General features: G+C 49.7%; 1 protein-coding gene across 1 annotated transcript in view; it reads right to left on the bottom strand.

The window, feature by feature from the left end:
* Positions 1–3,307: 3,307 nt before the first annotated feature.
* LIN28A (lin-28 homolog A) overlaps positions 3,308–26,103 on the bottom strand; it is a 32,878-nt gene continuing 10,082 nt past the window's right edge. Inside the window, exons 3-4 of the mRNA XM_024203373.1 lie at positions 6,124–6,308; positions 3,308–3,521 (exon numbers count right to left, since the gene is read on the bottom strand). Of these exons, the coding sequence (XP_024059141.1) occupies positions 3,308–3,521; positions 6,124–6,308 (399 nt within the window). The remainder of the gene's footprint in view (positions 3,522–6,123; positions 6,309–26,103) is intronic.

Below are 26,103 nucleotides of genomic sequence, written 5' to 3' on the forward strand. Positions count from 1 at the left end.
GGCTCGAGGACAGGACTCCATAGTCCCACCCAGCAATTGTTGGCTAGCATTTGTGGGAAGTGGAGAGGGGAGAAGCAGGGGGGCGGGGAAGAGAAAAGGGGAGCAATTGTATCTGAATCTGCTACAAATTTGGATGATAGGGCTGGCTTTGGGAACTCTTGCAGCATACATTACGTGCCCAGCTCCATTCACATCCCCCAAGGAGGTGCTGGAGTCAAAGCACATTAGCACTAGGTAGAGATGGTTGGACCAGAAGGGCCTCCTCTTGTGGAGAGTTAGCATTGTAACATTTATTCTGGTTATACTGCAGGTTTCCTAGAAATGCAAACAGTCCAGGTGGGGGTAAGGAGGAGAGAACCTCACAGCCAACATTTCACAGCCGTGCAGAGAAAAAGGAGTTTTTAAAGAAGGTATTTATGTTATAGCCCATTTAGGACCTTAATATATGCACTGAAAGGCTCTTGCTCTCTCAGAGAGAGGAATAACCAGGTGCAAGGGCAGCAGGCTTCCTTATGCCTCCAATCCAGATTAACCCCCCACTTCCAGGGCTGGAGTGACATCCAATCAGTCATTGTCCCCCATTTCTGATGTGAAGTCGGGCACTGAGCTAGGTCACTGGGGATCTATACAGAAGGAAGTCACCAGCAGAACAATGAGTGATGGTAGTCATCAAAAATTGGATTGGGACAAAAACTAGGGAGACAGGAATGTTTCCAGCCAGTGAGCGGAATTGAGAATGGACAGGAATGAGGAGGGGAGATGGAAACATGGCCAGGCTGGGAGGGAATTTGGAGTTCGGTACCAAAATACAGATACAGGCGGCTGTACCCTCCTCTGCCACATTGACTGACTTCTCTTTAACCACCCGCGGACACAAAGTCCCAAATTTCATGTAAATACAGTGAGAGGGAGAAGAGAATCTATTAAAAAATACAGTTTTAAAAATAATCAGTCCACCTGACGAACATCCAGCGAGGTAGACCTACAGTTTAAAATACAAACTTTGTTCTATCTTTGTGCTGTTAAAAAACAAAAAACAAAATTCCACTCCGTCCAGCACTGGAGCTGCAGAGGCTGTTCATCCCTGAGATTGCTCAAATACCTGAGAATAAGTTGCAGTAGTTATGTCCTCTCCCTCTCTCTCTCTTTAAGATTAAAATATACAAAAATACAAAAAAACAGAATATTTATATTAAAAAAAAAACAACAAAGACGACAAACAAACCCAAAGATACGTCATACGCGCACGTCCTAGTGCAGGTTTCACATCACGTCGGCTTCAGCACGGATGGGGTGGTGGGGCCTTGCATTGCAAGGGCAGCTGTCCACGGGAACAAATAAATAAAGGCAGAATAGAGGGGGTGGGGGAAGGCAAAGTGGGGAGAGAAGGCAGCAGCTTTTAACTGACAGAAGGTCACCCTGTTCCTACAGGAAAGGAAAGGACCGAGCCTGCAGCCCTTATGCTCTAAAAAGGGCATTACAGATGTATATGGACTGGAGGATTGGGCCCTAATAAAGGGAGGAACAGAAGCAAATTGTATACAATATAGGTCTGATTCAAAGTCTATTGAAGTCAATGGGAAGACTCCCACTGATTCGGCCCCTATAGGCACAGGGCGACATTAAATATATTCCACTGTAGGTGCTCTCACCTGTCACGGCTTTAAAAACAGTGTGTGTGGGGGAATATGGCTTCTTCCTCTGTCGGACCCTGCATTGCAGCCCCTGGGCAATGAGGACCCACCATGATCGATTCCAAGACACGTGCTTCCATGCCTCCTGCCACTGAGGCAATGCCGCCGCTCGTGTGCCGCATGCACGCTGACAGACAGCGAGTGGCAGACCAGGACAGCAGATTCTGTCAAGGCTGGAAGAACTCCTCCCCCAAATTTTACATCTGCCCCATTTGTTACAGTTTTAATGTCGCCATGGTTTCCTTCCAACTAGGCCATGTGTTGCTTTGATCTGTCTCTTGCTAATATAGCTAGACATTTTAAAAAGTCAGCATTACATTACAATGGCTTTCAATTAAAGAAACCCCGAGCCTAGTTAAATGCTAGAAGCCAAGGTCCGAGCTCACTGAAATCATTTTAGAAGGCCCAGGATTGGCCCCTAGAAAAAGGCCTTTTCATGCTAATTTGGGGGCATAAAAAGCCCAACTTCTACCATCAACTCCTTCCCCTCCCCCACAAACTGGGAGAGGTGAGGGATATGAAGTCTGAGTGGCTCTGAAACAAAGGGCCTTCAGAGAGGAGCAGGTCCCAGCAAGGCTACAAAACCCTCAGTCCAGCATGGAAAGCCTTAAATAAATAAAGAGGCTCTTCCCAATTATTTCAGGGCTAGCTAACCCTTAATTCAAGAGAGGTATGCTGTTCCACCATTCCCCTGCAGGGGGCGTGCTGTTCCACCATTCCCCTGCAGGTGGACAGTGGATATTCCTGGGCAAGCAGCAATCCTGGGCGAGATCCATTTGGCTCGCCTGTGTCTAGCAAGAACAGATTGCTCACTAGTTTCTAGCTTGCCATTGAGAACCGGTCTCTGTTCTCCTGCTAGGATGGAGGCACCGGTCCTGCTCCACCCAAAATGACCTCAGGGGTTCACAAACACTACTGGGAAGGTTTGTTTAAAAACGTAAAAATCACCAAACACGGGGAAAGAAACTAGAGCGGCATGTGGCTTTCGGTTGGAGGAAGTGGTTAGGTACAGGGCTACGGGGCTGCCCCCTCTCCCACTTTTGGAGCTGGGCATCTGGACAGATGGGTAACCGGGTTCTTCCCACTCAAGGGGCTGGTCTACACTGGGGCGGGGGGGATCGATCTAAGATACGCAACTTCAGCTACGAGAATAGCGTAGCTGAAGTCGACGTATCGTAGATCGACTTACCTCCCGGCCTCACGGTGCGGGATCGATGGCCGCGACTCCCCCATCGACTCCGCTTCCGCCTCTCGCGCTGGTGGAGTTCCAGAGTTGACGGGGAGCGCGTTCGGGGATCGATTGCTACCTGCCAATCCGGTGGGTAGTGAAGATGTACCCAAAGTGTGTGTGTGGGGGGGGATGAGATCTGTGCTGGGATTTTGTAACCAACATACAGCCATCCCAGTCCCTCTGTCCGGATACCAGCGCCATAGCCTGGCAGGTTGTATCCTACAGTTTGAGCTGCCACCCTCCCTCCCATCCCTTCTTTACACCAACCCCCCTACATCATGACGGCAGAGACTGCTCGCTGCTCCCCCTTTGCTGACCGATCCCTTGCTGAAGCCTTTTGATCCTGATGGAAATCTTCCCCCCACCCCCCAATCTCCCACCATCATTCTCTGGTTTCAGGAAGAAGGGACGAGCTGTGCATTTCTTCTTCCTCCCGGAAGTAGGCGGGCTTTCCCTGAGAGCTGGGCGATTGCTGTGCTTTGAGGGGGCAGTTGGCAACCATGTGGGTGATGCTCTGGCAGAAGTGGCATTTCTTTGGCTGCGGCGGCAGCTTGCATTCTTTGGCATGATGGTCCAGCCCACCACAGTTGTAGCATCTAGGAAGAGGAAGGGGAGAGACGGAGATCCGGGGAGAGAAATCAGTGGGTCAGGGTATGGTCATTCCGACTGCCAGTGCTGCTTAAAGCTTTCCCAGTTGCCTCACCTTGTTACGCCCTGAGCATGAGCTGCAGCACATGGGACCCGCAGGTGGGGAGAACCAGCTGGTTTCCCAGCCCTGACTGGTGTCCCCGTGACTGCAGTAACGAATCTATGGAGACGTTGTGGTCATCAGACTGGGACAGAACTCACATCCTCCTGCTCCAAAAGTGGAGGAAAATCTCTATAGAGCCTGTGAGAGACAGCTGACTAGCTCTGATTCCATCCAGGAGAGTTGGGGGGGGGGTGTTTCCAAGTGATTGCCCGCCCGCAGAAAATGGCTAAGTCACCAGGGGTGGGGGCAGGGGGGGAGGAAACAGGGGTGCAGTTTGGGGGGATTGCCCCCCCAAGCAGAGATGGGGCATGGGGGCACACAGGGTTATGTGCTGCTGCCCCCCCCCCCATTTCTACAAGTGCTCACTGAAGCTGAACACTGCCTCCTGGGTCCTAGTGCCAGTCGTTCTCCCTTTCTGTGTGCTAGGAGCCTTCCTGTTTTCTGTGAAAGAGGGGGGTGGGGGAAATGAGGGAAGGGGAGGTGAGGGAGTGGGGAAGAGGCAGTGCAGAAGGAAGGGGGTATATAGGAGCGAGGGGACAGGGATGGAGAAGAAAAGAGGATGGGGAATTGCAGGAGGTAGGGGGAGCCTGGCATGCGGCGTCCCCTTGGCAGCAGCTGGGACTCCCCCATTAAGCAGGCCCATCAAACCCTCACCCTGACAAGCCCTACCCTCCTACACCTGGACCCCTTCAATGAGCCCTCCACACCCAGACCCAGGGCCGCCGAGAGCGGATTCGGGCCCCAGTGAAAAATTTTTTTGGGGCCCCCCAGCAAGGGCAGACCGGCTAAACAGGGCCAACGGCGGGGGGGGGGGGGGGAAGCCGGGCCCCGGGCCCTCTTCCGGACTGCCGGACCCCGGTAATTTGTACCGGCTTCCCCCCCTCTCGTCTGCCCTGCCCAGACCCCCATCCCACTGATCCCCAAGCAGGGGCACCTAGACCTCCACCCTATCAACCCCATTCCCCCAGAACCTGGAGCCCCCCGCACCCAGACCCCTTCTGCCGATATTGTCCACTAAAATTATAAAAAGATACTAATCAAATTCTCCCAAGCCTACTTTCAGTGTATTTTTCTGGTTTTTGTCCACATTTTCATTTTAAGTCCTGCATCTCTATGATCAAATTACCAAAGCCAAGAAAAAAAAATCAAAACAAAACAAAAACAAAAAAGGCCCCAAATGGATTTAAATCCCCTTGCAGAAGCCACTCATCAGAAATGGATGGCTGCAAACAGGCCGTGCTTTTCACAGCCTGTGAAATATACTTCAAAATACCACCAAGGGGCAGCACTTTCATGCAGCCGTGCTGATGCCTGCCTAGGATGTAAGGAATGTCCCTGAGGAACCCCCTTGCAAACTCGGGGTGGGAGGGGAAGGCTACACGGGGCTAACAAGAGCCTCGCCTCTGGGCTGCAAAGCTGCTGTGGGAGACTCTGCTCGGCTGTCTGGCCATTTCCTGAGCAGTCACCGATCTCACAACGCTGGGCTTTTACGAGAGAAAATTACCCCTTCCCTCCCCCAATTTGCTGTGTGGCTACAGCGCCATCCTGAACACACGCAAACAGAAAGGGAGCATTGGTCCATGCCATTCAGCCTTGGGTGTTTTTGACCTCTGGCCTTTCACTTCTGGTTTTCTGCCCTTTCCCCAGAAATCTGCATCTGACACTCATTAAAAGCTGAAGGAAGCATCTTTCAGGGGAAGGGCCACTGCCTCTCCTACCCCCAGGAGCCCTGTGGCAAGAACCCTCCTGTTCCCAGTGGCGCTGTGATATTCAGCCTCATGCCTTCCCAGCTGTGTCCCAAAGGCCCAGCAGCCAGATGGGGTCTCCCCAGCCCAGCGCCTTTTTATCAGCCCCTTTAATATCAGTAACGTCCAGCCCCACTAACACTTCAGTGTCTGTCCTGCAGAGCTCCCCCGCAGGGTCACAGCAGACACACATATGAGGTGTCTGTCCACTGGGGCCTTGTGTAGAAGCTACACTGGTGGTCTCCACTGGTTGCCACCGGTATAGAACCGGGGTTACCTTGGTGACCTCCTCAGAAGCAGAGTGGCAACGACCTGCCCTTCTCCGACAGGGAAATTTCCTTGCACAAGTGGATGCCTTTGGATCTTGGATAAACTCCAGAATCTTAGCCCGGGCCCCAAAGGAGGCAGAAGATTCTGGGGCATGTTTGGAAATGAAGAGGTGCCAAGTGACCGGGCACAGAACAAGTGTTTCAGAGGAAGGAATGATACAAACAGAGTGGATGGCAGATGGGTGGGGAGGGTGTTACCACATCAGAACATAGTCCACAAACCAGTCTTGACTATGTGTCTCCTCCCATCCTGGCCTCCCCCATGAAGCTCTCCCCCATATGGCTCAGGTCAGGTGCTAGGCTGATCACAAAGCCCTTGGAGATCAGGTGCTGCTGTCTGATCACCGTGCATCCCTTGCCCTGCTGCCCTTACCGGTCTCCTTTCGATCTGCGTTTCTGGAGGTTCTTCCCCTTTGGTCTCCTCTCGCTCCCAATGCAGAACACGCCCCCGGGGCCAGTCACTCGGATGGACTCCAAGCCTTTGGATGACTTCTTGAAGGTGAACTCGACTGCCTCGCCTTCTTTCAGGCTGCGGAATCCCTCCATGTGGAGCTTGCTCTAGGAGGCCAGAGAAAGGAACAAAGGTTAGACATTGCGAGAAGACCCAGTTTCCTGTGGCATGGCGAGAAAAGAACCACATTCCCCAGGTTGCAGTCTCACTGGAACAAGGGCGTTCTCTTTCCACTGTGGAGCTTGACAAAGGATGGACAGACAGACACAAGGATTCCCGAGTACTTACTTCCCCAGAGACACTTCTGGAAGATGCGCTGACCTGAAAGGGTTGCTTCATAGACCAGTGGCTCTCAACCTTTCCAGACTACTGTACCCCTTTCAGAGTCTGATTTGTCTTGTGTACGTTCAAGTTTCATCTCAATTAATAATTACTTGCTTTCAAAATCAGACATAAAAATACAGATGTGTCACAGCACATTATTACTGAAAAAAAATCACTGACTTTCTCATTTTTACCATATAATCATAAAATAAATTGATTAGAATATTAATATTGTACTTACATTTCAGTGTATAGTACATAGAGCACTATAAAGAAGTCATTGTCTGTATGAAATTTTAGCTTGTACTGACTTTCCTGGTGCTTTTTATGTAGCCTGTTGTAAAACTAGGCAAATATCTAGATGAGTTGATGTACCCCCTGGTTAAGAACCAGGGCTGTCAAGCAATTAAAAAAATTAATCGCGATTAATTGCGCTGTTAAACAATAACAGATTACCATTTATTTAAATATTTTTGGATGTTTTCTACATTTTCAAATATATTCATTTCAATTACAACACAGAATGCAAAGTGTACAGTGCTGGCTTTATATTTATTTTTGATTACAAATATTTGCTCTGTAAAAAACAAAAGAAATAGTATTTTTCAATTCACCTCATACAAGTACTGTAGTGCAATCTCTTTATTGTGAAAGTTGACCCTACAAATGTAGAATTATATACAAAAAAAAACCTGCATTCAAAAATAAAACAATGTAAAACTTTAGGGCCTACAAGTCCAATTAGTCCTACTTCTTGTTTAGCTAATCGCTGAGACAAACAAGTTTGTTTACATTTGCAGGAGATAATGCTGCCTGCTTCTTGTTCACAATGTCACCCGAAAGTGAGAACAGGCGTTCGCATGGCACTGTTGTAGCTGGTCTTGCAAGATATTTACATGTCAGATGCGCTAAAGGTTCATATGTCCATGGGCGGCAGGTATAATAGGCCAGGGGACGCTCTGCCTACCCCGGCATGGCCGCGGCCGCTGGACCTCTGGTTGCAGGGTTTGGCGGTGAAGTCTTTGCTTTATTATGCCCCATGCAGGTTCTGGGACGGCGGAGGAGGCATATCAAACCTGCCTGGGGCATATCAAAAAGTGTCTTCTACAGACGCTTTTCTCCTGGGCAGTGGGCTGGTTGGGTTTGGGGAGGGGAGGCGAGGCGAGGCATGGCTGTGGCCAGCCTTGGGCTCCAGGTGGAGGCAGGCTCAGCTCGGGACTTCGGCCGCGGCTCCTCTGGGTGGGGCAGGAAGGCTCGGGGCTTTGGCCAGCCTGGCTGGGGCTCCTCCAGACGGGGGGGGGGAGGGGAAGAGGGGGCGCTCCGGGCTGTGGCTGGCCCAGGGCCCCTCCGGGCAGGTGGAGGGGGGGGGTGCTCAGGGCAGGGGTGGGGGGCTTGTGGCTCTGGCTGCAGGGTGTGTGTGCGCAAGGGGTCTCGTGGCTCCGGCCATGGGGAGGGTGTGGGCGGAAGGGGCAGAGCTGGGGACTAACCTCCCCAGAATGGGGCTCCACCCGCTACCCATGCATATGTCCCTTGATGCTTCAACCACCATCCCAGAGGACATGCGTCCATGCTGATGACTGATTCTGCTCGATAACGATCCAAACCAGTGTGGACCGACGCATATTCATTTTCATCATCAGAGTCAGATGCCACCAGCAGGCTGATTTTATTTTTTGGTGGTTTGGGTTCTGTAGTTTCTGCATCAGAGTGTTGCTCTTTTAAGACTTCTGAAAGCATGCTCCACACCTCGTCCCTGTCAGATTTTGGAAGGCACTTTAGAGTCTTAAACCTTGGGTTGAGTGCTGTAGCTATCTTTAGAAATTTCACATGGGTATCTTCTTTGCGTTTTGTCAGATTTGCAGTGACAGTGTTCTTAAAATGAACAACATGTGCTGGGTTCTCATCTGAGACTGCTATCACATGAAATACATGGCAGAATGCGGGTAAAACAGAGCAGGAGACATACAATTCTCCCCCAAGGAGTTCAGTCACAAATTTAATTAACTAATGCATTATTTTTTTTAGCAAGTATTATCAGCATGGAAGCATGTCCTCAGGAACAATGGCCGAAGCATGAAGAGACATATGAATCTTTAGCGCATCTGGCATGTAAATATCTTGTGATGCCAGCTACAACAGTGCTATGCGAATGCCTATTCTCACTTTCAGGTGACATTGTAAATAAGAAGCAGGCAGCGGTATCTCCCGTAAATGTAAACAAACTTGTTTCTCTTAGCGATTGGCTGAACAAGAAGTAGGACTGAGTGGACTTGTAAGCTCTAAAGTTTTACATTATTTTGTTTTTGAATGCAGTTATGTAACAAAAAAAACATTTGTAAGTAGCACTTATGAAAGATTGCACTACAGTACTTGTATGAGGTGAATTGAAAAATACTCTTGCTTATCATTTTACAGTGCAAATATTTGTAATAAAAATAATATAAAGTGATCACTGTACACTTTGTATTCGGTGTTGCAATTGAAATTGATATATTTGAAAATGTAGAAAAACATCCAGAAACATTTAATAAATTTCAATTGTCATTCTATTGTTTAACAGTGCGATTAATCACAATTAATTTTTTGAGCTAATCGCCTGAGTTAATAGGGCTGTCGATTAATCGCAGTTAAGAACCACTGTCATAGACAACTAAGAACACACAGTTCATCAGGTGGTGAGTATTCACCCACGAAAGCTTATGCTCCAAAACGTCTGTTAGTCTATAAGGTGCCACAGGACTCTTGTCGCTTTTTACAGATCCAGACTAACGTGGCTACCCCTCTGATACTTAAGAACACAGTGTGTTGGATGGCTCCCCCTGCTGGCAGTCTCAACAGAGCAGGGAGGAGTCCATAGGTCACGTAGATTGAACAGCTCTTTTCCCCCCGGAGGAGGTCCCTTTAGGATCAGAACTGAGACACAGACGTCGTGACGGGAGACCGGCACTGCCGAGACTATACCTGTTCTTGGGTTTTAGTTTCCACAGCTCTCTGTTTAATAACCTGGAGCCTTTGATGAATGCAGATACACACAGAGCCACAGAGGATTTATCGGTTTGGTAGATACATAGCCAACAAAGCCAAGACGAGAGCGGAATTCAGATAGATTTGTTGCCAATACTAGTCAATCGTGCCATGAAAGTGATTATAGACCCCTTCCCCCAGACCCTTGCTTGATTTCACCTGCTGCTCTCCATTTGGGGAATTAAGGTGGCAATCCTGCAAGGTTCCCAGGGCCCCAGATGTCAGCTAGAATCATGGGTTTTCAGCAGCTTGCAGGATCAGCCCCTCCATTGTAAAACAGAGTCCTGCACTGAACTGCCCGATTGCAGGTTTCGAAGGGGTGTACTTGCTAATGGTTCCACGAGCAGTTTCTCAGTGGAATGGAGCAATAAAAGAAAACTTTCCCTGGGGCCGTGTGTGGCCGCACGCAGCCACAGTTTTCCCATATGACATGACAGGGATGATGCAAAAGGAATTTTATTTATGAATTCAGCTTGTCCCAGTTCTGCGATCCTTTTCATCCAAGGGTTTTACAGAAAGATGCTCCACTGGAATGAGATTGCTGGCCAGGAGCACAGCTGAACCCAAATTATATATGTCATTTTCACCACAGTTCTGTAGTCAGTTTAACAAGTAGCCCACAATAAATATACAACTGTTAGGGTGAGGATGGTCTATGCTAGTTGATAATCTCAGCCTGCTTTCTTCCTACTGAATGAGCAATCAGTCGGACAAGACTGGTTTCATTGTCAGCTCAGTGAAACCAAATTCAAGAATCTGATAAGAGACTTAATTTCAGCTGTTTGCGTAATGGTGAAGAAAACCATTAATGGTATGAAAATAATTCATCCTATTAGGTTTCATCCATTCTAGGAAAGCAAGATCATGAGGAGTTCTAGTGGTAGGAATTTAGGCATTTGTACTGCTTTCACTACTAACAATATCTGAGCTCCTTGGACAAGACTGACACCCTCAGCCATACACCACCACCCCCAGCTGGTCCATGCCAGAGGGGCCACCAGTTGATGCAAGGCTATTGATACCAGTCTGTATGGGCCAAGGAGATATTTACCCGCTCATATGGAAATGTCTGCTTTTGGGGAGGTGGAGGGGTGAGTAAAGAGTTAATTTGCAATTTGTTTGGGGGAAGTGGGGGGGTTAAAATAACGTTCCCAGCATTTTAGCAACTCCACCTATCCTGCAACAGCCCTGTGGCTAGCAATCCCCAGGTCCTGTTCAGGCAGTTCCCCTTTCCCTCCAGCAGCCTTGCTCTCAGCTCCCTGCCCATCTGGTCCTCACGCTGCTCTTTGGAATCAGGATTTTTTTTTTTTTTTTTTTTTTTTTTATGAATGGAACATTCCCACCATTCATGTGTTACTCAGTAACCCAGGTCATGTGATCTCCCACAGCCCATTCTTTACAGATTGTAGGAAAATGCCCCACATTTAGACTTAAACACACCCTAAGGGGAGAGAATTCACATCTTGCCCTCTCCCTATCCTCACAGGGAAACACGTCGCCCTCACAGCCATCGCCCCACTCTCTCGGCACATGATGGCAAGGACCTGAATATGGAAAAAATACTAAAATCAGGAAGAAGAGAGGTTTTTTTAGATAGATCTTTACTGCTATTCAGGCCAGGACGAGGGTGTTTGTGGGGGGCAATGAGAAAGGGAAAGTTTACGTTGGGGTGGGGTTTGGACAAAGCTGGAGGAAGGACCCTCCAAGTTCAAAGGAAAATTTACTCTTTTCCTCTGGGCTTTTTATCTCCCCAACCCCAGCCCTGCCACTCCTTCCCCAAGGCTTTTTCCCCATCTTGCCCGTTCTCCAGATCCCCCTGCCACTGCACCATTCCAGGGCTGACTCTGGGAAACCCTCATGGCAATAAACAAGGCCCTATACATGAACAGAGCCATCCTCAAGGCCACAGAAACAGGCTTTAGGAGGGGAAGAGAACCACTTGTGGCCTCAGACTGGCTCACCAGGACAGGAATTCACAGCAGCCTGTGTGTTGGGGCGAGGGGTTTGACAAGTGGGCGAGGTCCCCTTTAAATGGAACAAAGGTTTCTCGCCAGATCCAATTCATGGCATCACCATCTTAAAGGGGAGACCCAAGAAGCAGGGACCAGAGCTGCAAGCCACTCAGGTGACTTGTTACTCCAGGAAGGGGTGCACACCGTTTGCTGATCCTGGCCAGCATCTGTACACTTAATGCTTAGCTGGAAAAGGAAATTAACGTCCCTCCCTGGTGGCACCGAGCGAACCCCGAGTCAGCTTTCCCTGCAGCATAAAGAGGCTTCCAAGCTGCACTTGTACAGACCCAGAGTCCACAGTAAAGTAACAAATTCCCTCCCACGAACTTGGAACACTTTTTATATTGGGGAGCTGCGCCCCCCCTTATCCCTGTCCACACCCCCCGCTGTTCCCTAGAGCTGGGGCTGAAAGCAGGGCCATGGCTTGGGGTGAGGGAGAGGGGGAGGGAATGCAGCCAGGGGTAAGGGGGCTGAGGCTGGAGCCACAGCTGGGCCGGGCGCGGAGCCCCAGGCGTGGGGCCGGTGGTGGAGCCCCAGGAGTGGGGCCGGTGGCTGGGAGCGGAGCCTGCAGCCGGGATCCCGCGTGCGGGGCTGGCAGCTGGAGCCCTGCATAAAACCTGGGGGTGCTGCAGCACCCCCTGCAACCCTAGTTCCCACGCCTATGCGCCCAGCTCCTTCTGAGCGTACTGCTCACTGAGCCTGGCTCGGAAGACGTGTGACCCTCGCCTCATGGTGTCAGGATCTGGAGCGAGCGCCCGCTCTCACATTCCCTCCCTATGCTGCCAGCTCCAGGCTGCCAAGGAAGAAGAGTGCAGACTGCCATGGGCAGATTGTGCCTTGCCTTCATGGCAGGGCTAAAAGCAGCTCATTTAAGCCTGACAGGGTTTCACTTTTCTCCTGCCAGGCCACCCCACCCCCGCTTCTTAAAATGCCTCCTCACAAGGCACTGCCTTTCCCTTTGGATGAATAGGGAGCAGCTCCTCAGAGCAGAGACCCAAACAAGATGATGAATCAGCAAGACTTCCCTTCAGGGCATTCTTAGGGCCAAGAAGGTGCCCAGCGGGTAACCCGCCAGTCCCAGCAATCATTCACGTTCCCTGCCTGTGCAGTGGGCATCTCACAGAGAATTACCTCCACAAGGTTAAAGATCATTCTCGATTCCACCCAGACTCCAATTAGGGCAATTGCATCCTGCCTCCCTAAATTCCCCTTGAAGCATCATTGAGGAAATGATGCCCTTTACTTCCTGCCCCAAAATGCGTGGTGCCGCTGTTGAACAGATGCTGGGTTTCACTCGAGAAGTGGATGCGTTTCAGTAATAGGTGAAGGGAACCTTTGCCTATCAGGACCCTTTGAGATGAAAGCTGATGCAAATGCAAGATCTTTATCATTAGATGTTTATATGAACAGGAGCAGCAGCTGTGTTTACACTGGCAAAGAGGAAAATCCTCAGGACTCTGAATCTTCATGCTTCCGGGCAGAAACTGATCGACAGCTGGGTCAGGAAGGAACTTCACTACACAGCGAGTTGCATTGTTTATTTGTGTGAGTTGCCCTGTTCTTTGGATCCCTTCCACCCGAAGGCATCAAAGTCGATCATAATTATCAATTTTGGCCTCATAGCGCCCTTTGGAGCTGGGTTTTATCCCCTTTTTACGGGTGGGGAAACCGAGGCAGAGAGGCAAAGTAACTCGCACAAGGCTATACAGCAAGGACTGGCAGAGCTGGGAACCCAGGTTTCCCCACAACTTGCTGATCCTTCAGCTAGACCTTTAGAAAACCAGCTGCTCTGGCTCCATCGCTCGTCTTATAATGAGGGCTTGTCTCTGTGTCCTTGGGCACAATGTCTTTCCTCTGCCATGTTGCGCTGGGCACTGCCCTCCATGTCCCAGAGATGGCTGCATTTCACCAGCCCTGCCTGGGCACAGAACCAGGAGGAAGAGCCACCCAAAACATGACATAGCCCTGTTTATTTTCCAGGAGAGCTACAGATAAACCACAAACCCCCAACAAAAGGCGAAGGAAACCCCCTCTCCCTGGGGAGGGGAAAGAAACAACAGGGCAGGCGGGCACGGACTCACCCCCTTCCCCGCTTGGGCCTTTTGAAGTGAGCTGCTGAGAGGCTGGTGGTCCTCAGAGCATCCTCCCCTCCCCCCTTCCCAAAACACACACATTGTTCAAATTCCTCTGTTATCAGATAGGTAATCAAAGTGAAGCCCATTGAGTTAGCTGCATACCTCCTGCATCTGAAAGGAAGGGGCCCAAAGCCCCCTCCTCCTCTTCTCAGCCTGCCCCACACCACACACAAAGCAGGAACATTCCCAGGCCTCGTCCACTCCCCCCCCCACCCAAAAAAAAAAAGGGTGGGGGGGAGGAGTAGGAGCCTAGAGAGATACTGGAAGGGGGGAGGGGACGGGCTCTGCTTTTAGTCACCAAGGCTGGACCCAGAGAACAAAGAGCTGTCCCTGTCCACTGCTCCCGCTGGTCAAATTCCAGGAGTTCCAGGGTCTCCATGGGGGGAGGGAAGCTGAAGTGGACACTGAGAATCCGCAGGCGAAAGGCAGAGCTCTGTGTGTGTGTGCGAGCGTGAGCGTGTGTGCGAGCGTGAGCGAACGTCCGCTTGAGACCATGATCCCTTCCACTTCCTCTCAAATAGCCCCATATTCACTGCTCTCTCCTCCCCGCCAGCCCCCTACCCCTGTCTGCCCCCCCTCGCCCCACCACATACACAGCCCAGCCAGGAACAATTTCATGTTCATAGATGATGCACTCGCTGGAACACTGGGCCTATGCTATGAACCAGGATTGTTCAGACAACTCTCTGCTCTCCCGGTTTCCCCAGCAGAGCCCCAGAGCCACAGCTGACAGACCCTACCCTTCCTCCCCGTACCCCTTTCCTGGGTCCTTTGGCAAACGGGTCACTAGGCAAATAAGGAACCCAAACAACACTGCTGCAGTACATCTTGCCAACAGTTTCTCACCAAGATGCCTGGGCTAAGATTTCCTCTCCTACCCGCGATGTGCTCTGTTCTTTTTATTGGCCTGGTGTCTTCAGAAGGTCAGATAGGAATAAGAGAAGTAATGGGGCTCTCCCAAACTCCGCCCACTCGTGAGGTCAAAATGAGAGGTCACGCTCAGATTGTGCAGTCTCCCTGCGAGCAATAGGGGAATACCCCAATTTCACAGTACGCTTCACTCCGGAGTCAAATAGGGAAGGTTGACATTTAAAGAATCATTGTTACACTTCAGAGTCAACATGCAATGCAGTTAATAGGGGCAGCGGCTAACGCGGCTCAGAGCTCTTCTTCCAGGTTCTCTGAAGACTCAGGTAGAAGTCACTGCATTACTTTCCCAAACCCCCATAAAGGTTAGAAAATTGGGGGTGGGGTGCTGTTTGTAATGACCACCAGGATTCAAGGGTTCAAGACACAGCTACCGGGACAGGGTATCAGCACACTGACCTGGTGCAACTGGCCCAATCCAAGTCCTTGGTGCCTTCAGCAATATTGACTACTCTCCTCCTGGCTCTCCCTTCCTAGCTGACAGCATTCTCAGAGCGGCCTTTGCCCCCCTCCTCCCTTATCTGTTGGGGTCCTTTAAGCTTCTCTCCTCAGACTCCTCCCTCATCTGCTCCCACAATTTCAGCCATCACCTCAGTGCAGATAATTCCCAGATCTAGCTGACCTCCTCCCCCATCCAACTCCTTGCTAAGACATAGCTCTACCTAGGCATCTGCTGCACTCACCCCCCATGGGATCGGAGAACCTTCCTGGGCAAGGTCACCGACATTTGGCCTTTCCTCACTATCCCACCCATCACGTAGCCAATAACCTTCTTCCCCTCCCCCCGCCCACTTTCCCCTTAGCATCAAGTTCAAGCACTTTATCCTTATCTCTATATTTCCCCCCTCCCCTTACATCTGTCCTCATCCTCCCTCCTCTTGCTCCTCAAACACCTCCCAATCCCCTCCCTGTGCCTCCAGTTCTTGTCCACCCAGGACCTGCCCTCTCCCCCTTAACATGCCAGGAAACGGATTCTCCTTGTAATCACGGCACACGCTCCCTTTCCTGAGCAACATGAGAGGCCAGGCCAAGAGGACCTCGTGCTCTGCAGGAGAGAGGACGTGTCCTACTCATGTTTTGTAGAGTGCCGAGGACCGTTTCAGTGTTATACAAGTTAATAATTTCAACAGCTGACACGAAGTCATTTTAAAGTCCTTCTCTTTTGGGAAGGAATTTCTACAGGTCCTGCTCATGTTGACAACTAAGACGTTCTGGTTGGCTGAACACCCATCCCTGCTTTTCCTCCCCAACACCAGGGAGTTCCCTGTCCCTGAAGTTTCCTCACCTCCAAATGCCACCATCACCATTCTTCCAAGGAGAGTTGAACTCTACTGGGAGGGAGGCCCTGCTACATGTTGACAGACACTCCACTCTGTGTAACTTCCAGTGTGGGAAGAAGATCACACCCAGGTTTCCCACCATGGCAGAGCGAGAAACAGAATTACCCAACAACAACTGCTTTAAAATAACAGTTCAGAGTCATGGTAGAATCACTCTTAAGGATGAGAAGAGGGAGCATCAGTGGAAGAGAACATTGTCCTGCTGCTCCACGAAGCATTGAGGTTCTCATCCAAGGAGGAGACAGTTTATCCTGTGACAATCCTCCATCACAGTATTCACTGATTCACTCAGTGAGTTGCATACAGATTATGGGAGGGAAAGTCACTCACTTGGCCACTGCGGAAGGCTGAATTCTGATGGAACCTGTTTGGAGAGCCTGCCAGAGAAAGATAGCCACCTGAGTGCAGCTTAGAGTCTCAAAGAACATGCTGCACTCACACAGTACAAAGCACATCTTTACAGAGAGAAAATGTTTGCACTAATTCATAGCCGCCTAGAACAGCAGCAGGATGCTATCCTTAGGCCATGTCTACTTGTAACTTCAGGATGCAGCAGGGATAGAAATCAAATCCTCGTGCTCCAAAAGCACAGGCCACTGCCACTTGAGCTAAAAGGAGAATCTCCATTAACTATTAGCTGTGCAGGGCCTATGCCACACACAACTGATCAGCTCTGAGTCCATCCAGAAGGAATCAGCAGCGTGTGCAGCTTGTTACAATACACAGAGTGAGAGCCTAAGAGGCACAGGCAAGCGAAGACGGGAGTTTCAGGGGAGCCAGAGACACTCAGCGAGGCTGTTCTACCCAGCAGGAGCATCTCCTCCAGGAGGGTGGGACTGCATGGAGGAGTGGTCAGTGCTAGGATGAACAGGGAAGGGAAGGCAAAGAGGGCCATGAGGCCATCAGGAGAAAAGGCCACTTCAGGTTTAAAAAGCCAAAAATGGCAAATTTTGAAGTGGATCCTGAAATGAACAGGGAATCAGTGCAACTATGTGGCTAGCAAAGGGTTTAATAGTCCTCCCAACCCTCTGATTGGCATCACGGTGTTATACAAAGATGTACCATGGGATTTAAACTGATATTTTAACACAGGGATTAAGGGGCTCAGTCAACTCTCCCGCCAAAACCCCCAGCTGCATGGGAAGTCTGAGCGTTCCCTTACTATTGGATGCGTTGGCTGGTGATCAAGAGCCCTCAACTCACAGAAGCACTTCCTATTATACTGCATTAGCACCCAGCGATGGGCCAGGGCCCCGTGGCGCTCGGTGCTGTACAAACACAAAACAAAAAAGACCGCCCCTGCCCTGAAGAGTTCACAGTCTAATCTACAAAAGCAGCTCTCTGCTCACTGTTGATTCCCTACTGGCCGCTAAGGAGAAGTCATTTCCCCTCTATTAAAACCAAGGTGCTTTCTTCATTTAAAAAACAAAACAAAAAAAAATTTTTAAATTACTTTATAGAGTCCCGCTGCAGTGGAAACAAACAGCAGCCTGTGCTTCTATTGCTTCTTTGGCTGGAGGATCTCAGAGCACCTTACAAACACTAATCCTCACAGCATCCCTGAGAGGCAAGATTTGTTCCCACTTCACAAATGAGGTGCAGAGAGGGTAAGTGACTTGCCCCAGACTGCAGAGCATGGCAGTGGAAGAGGTGGCAATTTGTCTCAGAAGTCCAGTCCTGGGCTCTAATCCAACCATTTATTATCAATTGACATGCATTCAAGAGGTGCCTTTTAATGCTAGAGGGTCATCTTTGTTCACAGCCTTACAACAGTACAGTCATCCCCCAAGGGCATGGAGTCAACTCGACACAAGGAGACATTCTTGGGAGCACAGTGCTGAGAACCTTTCAGCTAATCAAGACATCATTAGCCCGGCCATGTGGGGGCCTCCAGCAAAGAAGTCAATTGCACAACTTATCTACACAAGAAAATTGCATCAGTTCAATTTACGATTGGTTAAACCCGTGCAAAACCCGTTCTAGACACTTGGGCCACATCTATATGTACAGCGCTGCACAGTGGTGAAGATGCTCTGTGCCAACGGGAGAGCATCATAAAACCACCTCCGCCAGCCGCACAAGCTATGTTGGCGGGAGAAGCTCTCCTCCTGAGATAGTGCTGTGCACATGAGCGCTTCTGTCGGTGTAACTTATCAGGGGGTAGCTATGTTAGTCTGTATCCACAAAAACAACAAGGAGTCCGGCGGCACCTTAAAGACTAACAGATTTATTTGGGCATAAGCTTTTGTGGGTAAAAACCCCGCTTCTTCAGATGCAAGAAGAAGAAGAGGGTTTTTTACCCACAAAGGCTTATGCCCAAATAAATCTGTTAGTCTTTAAGGTGCCACCAGACTCCTTGTTGTTTTAGTGTAACTTATGTCGCTCGGGTGGTGGGTGTGGTGGTGAGCAACGTACGTTCTGCCGACATTGGCTGTAGTGTAAACATAGCCAACGTTAAGGGTGGCTCATGAAATCAATTGAAGCTAAATTGAGATAAGCCTCTGCACCTTCACAAGACTTTGCGTAGATTGAGTACATCGCTTTAAGAAACACCCTTTAGTTAAAGCAGAGCAAGGGCTGGTCCACACTGGGGCGGGGGACCGATCTAGGAAACGCAACTTCAGCTACGAGAATAGCGTTGCTGAAGTCGACGTTTCCTAGATCGAACTAAGTTTACTTACTGCGGGTCCACGCGGCGCAGGCAAGCTCCCCCGTCGACAGCGCTTCCTCCTCTCGGCGAGCAGGAGTTCTGCAGTTGACGGGGGAGCGCTTCTGGGATCGATTTATCGCGTCCAGATGAGATGCGATAAATCGATCCCAGAAGATCGATCTCTACCCGCCAAATCAGGCGGGTAGTGTGGACTTAGCCCAAGTCTGCAGACAAGGCCAAACTCTTCCACCTACCATGACACTGAAGAGGTGCAAGCGCATAACTCCAATGAGGAAAAATAGTTTTTTCTCGTTTCATTGCTTTTCAACATAGGAGACACAATCCCTTTGGTCATAGCGCCAGGACATAAGGGTGCATCTTAGCTGAGGCCAATGGCAGAACTCCCACTGTGCTTCCACTCCCATTGAATTCAGGCTTCCTGGAGCTGGGATGTGCCTTTTTATCCATAGAGCATTATGCGTTATTTATACCCACCTAAAGCAGTGGGGAGAATACAAAATCCCAGACCTTGCACTGCTCAGGAACGCCCCCCTCCTTCTCTCCTACCCTAGAACATCCCAAACCTTCCCTCCCCACTACCCGAATCAAGCTCTTCAGAATTCTCCTGCCTACATCGCTCTACAGGGTTTGCAGGGATTCACACGCCCAACATTCACCCACCCCCTGAACAGTCTTTGCTGGCCTGGCCACTTCTCAGCCCATCTCCCCCCTGCAATGAACACCCACAGGACTGTCCAGCACCCAGGCTGCTCAGCTAAGCATAGCTCTATTAGCCAAGCATTCTCACACCATGCTACGCATCCAAGAAAAAGGTGAGGCCTTGGGAATAAAGGAGTCCATGCCCTCAGGGGATGAAAGCTGCCTCCTGGCTGGTACAGCTATAAGCAAAGAAGCTTCTAATACGGCAAGGCAGGCATATATTAAACCATCTGTCAATCAGAGCATAGGACTGGGAATCAGCCAGTTGGGCTCTGTTCTTGGCTTTCCACTGACTTGCCGCACGACACGGGGCCCTCAGTTTACCGACTGAAGATAATCCTTCCCTATTTCACGTGGAAGGGCTGACAGGCTTCGGATTAAATGGGCCTGTATAAATCCAGATTATAGATACAATAATCAACCGCTTAAAATCCTTAAATAAAAAAAATTAAATATGGAGCAAGCGAGAGCGTGCGCATGTGTGCAAAGCAGGGCTCTTTATCTAGCATAGGTATGTCTAAGGTTACATGAGAGTTTATGGCATGCAATTTTTTGATGCCATTTTGCTCCCGCCCCATTGGAAAATGCCAATTTCAGAACCTGGCCCACGGGAGAGGTTGGTTTCGGTGATTTTTTTCAACTCAAAAAAAGATTTTGGAAAAAAGAACAGAAATTGTCAAAATGTTTTGCTTCGCCATTGTCAGAACAAAAAAAATTCCAGTTTTCTGGTTCAAAAGAACTTTTCATTTCAAAATAAGCAAATTATAGTAAAAAAAAAAAAAAAAAAATCAAAATGTGAACAAAACATTTTTATTGACCCAACCTGAAGGATTTCCCCCCCTAGATTTTCGGTTGGTGACAGTTTGCAATTGACTCTTTGGCCCCATTCAGGGCACAAAAATTTTTGGAATCTTGAAAGTTTTCACGTAACAAGAAAAGTCCTTCCCCACCCACAACTCTACATCAGCCTCGTCTTCCTTCTGTCCCCCACCACCACTGGTAGTTACGTTCTGTCCAAATTTCTATCACAAACTCTGCAGGGACCCGTTCTTATTTGTCTATCAAGGGCCAAGCACACTTACAGCGCTCTGTACACAGTGCCAATCATTTACTGAACGCTCTTATGGGGATGGGAGGGAGAGAAACGAGTAGAGAACCTCTTGATGTAGCCCCTCTGATCAATGGCCTCGGAACCCAGCTAAGCTACAGAACCAAGACAGCTTTGGTAAGCTCCACCGGCTTGGCCAGAATCCCAGAGCCCAGTCTCAGCCCTCCTTATTCCTTCTAAAACAGGGTTCCAGAATCAGTGTAGACTGGGTCCCACCACTGCCTCTGAGCCCCAGCTTAGAGCACAATGATATGAGCTAGAGGCAGCATGCACAGTCCTGCAGATGGAGGCGGAAGGGGAGCTGCACTCAGGGCAAATACAGCTCAGTCTTGGCAGGCTCCCACGGGAGCTTTTCAACGGCTCCCCCCCAGCCAGGAACCCTGTGGGCGAGCAGATTTGACGCAGGGGATCTGTAAATTGTCAGCGGGGTCTTGGATTACCCAATCCCATTCCCACCCACCCTGCAGGGAGGAGAGAGAAATATGAAGAGACCTAAGAGAGGAAGGAGGCTTTTATAAGAATTGTGCCAGTTGTGAGCCCTAAATGCCTTCCCATCTCCTGCTGCTCAATCACTGGGGTAAGGAACAGAGACAAGTGAGGGACAGCGCTCCAGCTCTTGTGGACAGCCAAGATTCCTACCTACCTCTCCCCATTTCTTACAAGACACCCAAACCCTGGTTGGGGGCAGGGAGGGGAGGCAGAAAGACCCTTCAATCTGGGGGTGAGGCAGGGCCATTTCCCCTACGCAGCCCTGGTTCATGCTCGAGGGAAATGTACACAAAAGCTGTGTCAGATCAGGGTTCAGGCTGGTTTGGAACAGCCTGGCCCTGCCTATGCTGGTGCCCAGACTGTACCAAGACCGGCTCAGGGAGGGAGGCTGTGCTTGTATGGCAATCTGAAGAGGAGATGGGCTCAGACTAATGATCCAGATCTAGAAACCCAGCCTCCTCCCATGCTTAAAGTTCAGATCAAAGTCCCCACTTTGCAACTGGCCCTTGGGCTCAGCCTAGGACAGCGGATAAATGATGATAAATACCAGAAATGGCTTTCAGACACAGCCCCCTCTCTAGTGTCAGCAGCAACTAAGGATGCAGCCGATTTTCTGACAAGGACATTCAGAAAGCCACAGGAGAGACCTGCGGGGCCACAGCCGGCCCAGCTTCATCACTCAGTGCGGGATTGTTCCCTGGTGGGGGGAAAATGGCAGCCCAAGCCCGCTCGAGTCAGAGCAGCACAGCCCCTCGAAAGATCGCCTTCTTGTGACGCCTGGGCACACACCACATTCTTGATCTCAGAACCAGAAGGTAGCGCCTCCTTTCCTCGAACGTGTTCATCACCTGGCTTGGGGTGGGTAAACTGAAGAGGGGCTTGTTTCTTTACCACATCCCCTGTTGTAACTTATGCCACTTATCCAGTGGTTCTCAAACTTTTCTACTGGTGACCCCTTTCACAGAGCAAGCCTCGGAGTGTGATTCCCCTTATAAATTAAAAACACATTCTAATATAGTGAACACCATTATTAAGAGCTGGAGGCATAGTGGGGTTTAGGGTGGAGGCTGCCAGCTCGCGACCCCCCCCCCGTAATAACCTCGTGACCCTCTGAGGGGTCCTGACCCCCGGTTTGAGAACCCCTGCACTTATCACATATTTGTGGAGTTCATGCTTTGCACCAAGAGCGTGCCCGGGTGCCCCTCCACTGCAATAAAACATCTGGCCCACGTCAGCTGACTCAGGCTCACGAGGCTCGGGCTGCTGGGCTATAAAATTGCAGCTTAGACGTTCAGGCTCGGGCTGGAGCCCAGGCTCTGGGACCCTCCCCCAGCATCGTGAGCCCGAACGTCTATACTGCAGTTGTACAGCCCTGCAGCCTGCGTCAGCTGACACGGGTCAGCTGTGGGTGTTTTACTGCAGCACAGACCTACCCTGTGAGTCCAGATCAACTCGCACAGGTTTGTTCGTTTTAGGATTAGTCACCTCAACGGTGGGCTATGAAATTTGCACTGCTTGGGCTAGCAGGACAGTGACAGCAGCCCACGCTGATCTGACTCAGTGTTGCCAGTTTTAGCTCAAGTCTTGTGAAATGTGTGTTTTTCTTAAAGCTCCAGCTCCTGGAGTCAGGAGATTACGTGACAATTTCAAATTTAATTTATGTCAGGTAAGTTTCCCACCCTCCTGGCTGTGGAGAAACATTTGAAAACGTGAGCCCTACAGGCTGAAGAAACAGAAGGCAAATAAAAAGCACCCCAAATATATTTTAAAAATCATGACTATTTGGGGATCTGACTCATAAATTTCTGTGGGGCCGGTGGTAGGATTAACCCTTTAACATAGCATAGGCTACATAGCACAACTGGTACCACCACTGACAGATGTGCTTGTGTGCATATAGAACCAAGTTACAGTCACACTAGGAAGAAAACAAGCAATGTTAACCACAGTCTGCCTAGCCTAGATCAAACCTGTGTGTAAGATCAAACCATTCAACGCAACACACTTGTATTTTCAGCCCCAGCACTCGGTACTGAAATGTTGCCACCGATTCTCTTCCATGGCTAAGGAATGATTTGGGTGTTTTCCTGCTACCCAAGTCAGTTTGTCAACCAGACTAATTGATTAGGGTATGGATCATAGAATATCAGGGTTGGAAGGGACCTCAGGAGGTATCTAGTCCAACCCCCTGCTCAAAGCAGGACCAATCCCCAACTAAATCATCCCAGCCAGGGCTTTGTCAAGCCTGACCTTAAAAACCTCTAAGGAAGGAGATTCCACCACCTCCCTAGGTAACCCATTCCAGTGCTTCACCACCTTCCTAGTGAAAAAGTTTCTCCTAATATCCAATCTAAACCTCCCCCACTGCAGCTTGAGACCATTAGTCCTTGTTCTGTCATCTGGTACCACTGAGAGTACCACAGTCTAGATCCATCTTCTTTGGAACCCCCTTTCAGGTAGTTAAAAGCAGCTATCAAATCCCCCCTCATTCTTCTCTTCTGCAGACTAAACAATCCGTTTGATCTGTTGGTTAGAAGTGGGAGGAGAGAAAACTTTGCATCCAGGAGCTGGGTCTTGCTGGCAATGACACTTGTAGAAAAAGGTTTGAATTTGCATGCATGCAGATGGAGGGATCATTTATGTGAATAGGATTTTTAACGTCTCCCCTGAATCACTTGGAAAATTTTCCATTGCCTGAGGGAATATAGAGTTAGAGCAGTGGCTCTCAAACTTTTTTACTGGTGATCCCTTCCACACAGCAAGCCTCTGAGTGTGACCCCCCCTTATAAATATATAAAAAAGTGTTTTTTTAATTTAACACCATTATAAATGCTGGATGCAAAGCAGGGTTTGGGGTGGACGTTGACAGCTCGCGACCCCCCATGTAATAACCTTGTGACCCCCTGTGGGGTCCTGACCCCCAGTTTGAGAACCCCTGAGCTAGAGAGAGAGAGAGAGAGAGAAGTGGCTTCTTTCTAAGGGCTTGTCTACACACAGACTCAGACAGAAATAAGTACAACACCACTTTCAGTTCACATCTTTAGCTATTTTGGTGCACGTTGTGTGTCAAACACTTTTATTTTGGAGTAAGCACCTTATTCTGAGTAATCCAAGGGCTTGTCCGAATGGGGAAATTGACCAGAATACGGGTCCACATGGGGAATTTTTCCAGAATAGCTACAATATTTAAATTCACATCTTTCCTTATTCCAAAATAGCTTCCCCATATGGACAAGCCCTACACCGATTTTTTTTTATTTTTAACTGATTGAAGTTAAATGAAGATAGGGCGGCTTTGTTTCGAAAGAAGAACGTCCACACAAATACAGTTATGTTGGTGTGTGTTACCACCGATCGACTTATTCCTGTTCCAGTTTGGGTGCCGACCTGGCTGACTTTTAAGGCAGGGTTTGGGAGTGTGTTAATAATAATGGAGGCATTAGCATAGGGCAGGGGTTCTCAAACTGTGGGTCAGGACCCCGTTTTTATGGGATTGCCAAGGCTGGCTTAGAATTGTTGGGGCCCAGGTCCAAAGCCCGAGTCTCGTTGCCGAAACCCTTGGGTTTCAGCCCTGGGCAGTGGGGCTCAGGTCACAGGCCCCCGGCTGGGGCTGAAGCCCTTGGGATTGCCCTCCCACCAGGGATGGTGGGGCTCGGGTTTTGGTCCCTCCCCATGGGGTGGCAGGGCTCAGGCTTCAGTCCCCACTCCTGGGGTGGTGCTGTAAGTTTTGTTGTCAGAACAGGATCACGGTGCAATGAAGTTTGAGAATCCCTGACCTAGGGGGACCTGGACTTTATGACCCAAGAAGTCCATTCCAGATCTCAAACACATCCAGACTTTTCTAGGTTTGATTTGAGCCTTGCTCTTAAAAAAAAAAAAAAAAGGCGTGAAGAGATTCCATTTGCTTGGAGTCATTTTATCTTGGAGAACATTTAAGGGCGTTTTCTCTCCCCCACTCCCTGGGGGTTTGAGAGTTTGTGGTGGGGGAAGGGAGATGCCTCTAGTGATCAATTTAAAATTGAGACAGAGACAGGAGCTCAGAGCTCTTTTAGAAATGGGACAAGTCTGCTCTTTTTGGATAGTAAATATCAGACGCTGTATTTCACTGGATCCAGACTGGAGCCCAGGCACTGAATCACACAACACGCTGCCTTATTAATCCCAGCAATACTTTACAAACAAAATAGAGAGGTACAAAGGTGCATTTTCCCATTCAGAATAGCTTGGATATCAGCAGATTCCCTTACAAGGACTCCAAAGCTAATTTGGCACATTGCAGGATCAGCCTCCAAGATGCCAGCAAACACCTAGTTCACTCCCTTGTCGAGTCCCATTGTGCTCAGTGGCAATCTCTACACCCCATAATTCCCAGTGGATGCAGCTCCACCAGCGGCAGACAAAGTTCGGACAATCACATCACTGCATTCTCTTAACCCTGCTCCGGTTGAGAACCACTGCCCCAAATGTTCACGGAAGGGGAACACAAAAGGGTCACAACACAGCCAAATGGAAATTCACTTCAGAATTCAAATGCCTATTTGGGAATCATTTCTCCCTATTCGCAAGCTAGAACCAGGAGTTAAGATCACAAGCTGTTCTTTACCAGTCGCTAGACATTAGCAATTTCCAGATCTTTTTTAAGCACCGGGAGACTGTAGAGTCAGTAGCTGGGGCCAACAAAACACAAAATCAGCTGTTGAAAAATCGGTCTTGTTCAGATGCCCCTTGTTAATTCTGGGCGTGATCCCTGCCAGGTTATTTACCCTGAATAGTGTAGGTGTGGGCAAAATACAGCCCGCGGGCTGGATCCGGCCCATCTAACATTTCTGTCCCGCCTGCCAGGTTCTTTGGCTGCCCCCTTGCAATCTCTGGGCCGCTAAAAGTCCCGTGGTGCAGCGGGGTGCTCAGGCTGCCTGCCTGCCATGGCCCCCGTCGCTCTCGGAAGTGGCCGGCTGCTGCTGGCATGTCTCTGTGCGCCCCTGGTGAGGGGGTGCGTGGGGGGGTAGGGGTTTTTTCAATCCCTTGCTCTTCCAAGGCTCCCTGTGGGACCATGAGTGAGTCAATTTCTGTGCCTCATTCTCCCCCCCATCTGTAAAATGGGAATAATATTCCTGTGTCTCACTGGTCTATTTCGTGCCTGGCATAATGGGGCTCTGATCTCAGCTGCAGCTTT

Source organism: Terrapene carolina, unplaced genomic scaffold, assembly GCF_002925995.2.
Source record: "Terrapene carolina triunguis isolate 2854851 unplaced genomic scaffold, T_m_triunguis-2.0 Scaffold236, whole genome shotgun sequence".
Taxonomy (NCBI): Eukaryota; Metazoa; Chordata; order Testudines; family Emydidae; genus Terrapene; species Terrapene triunguis.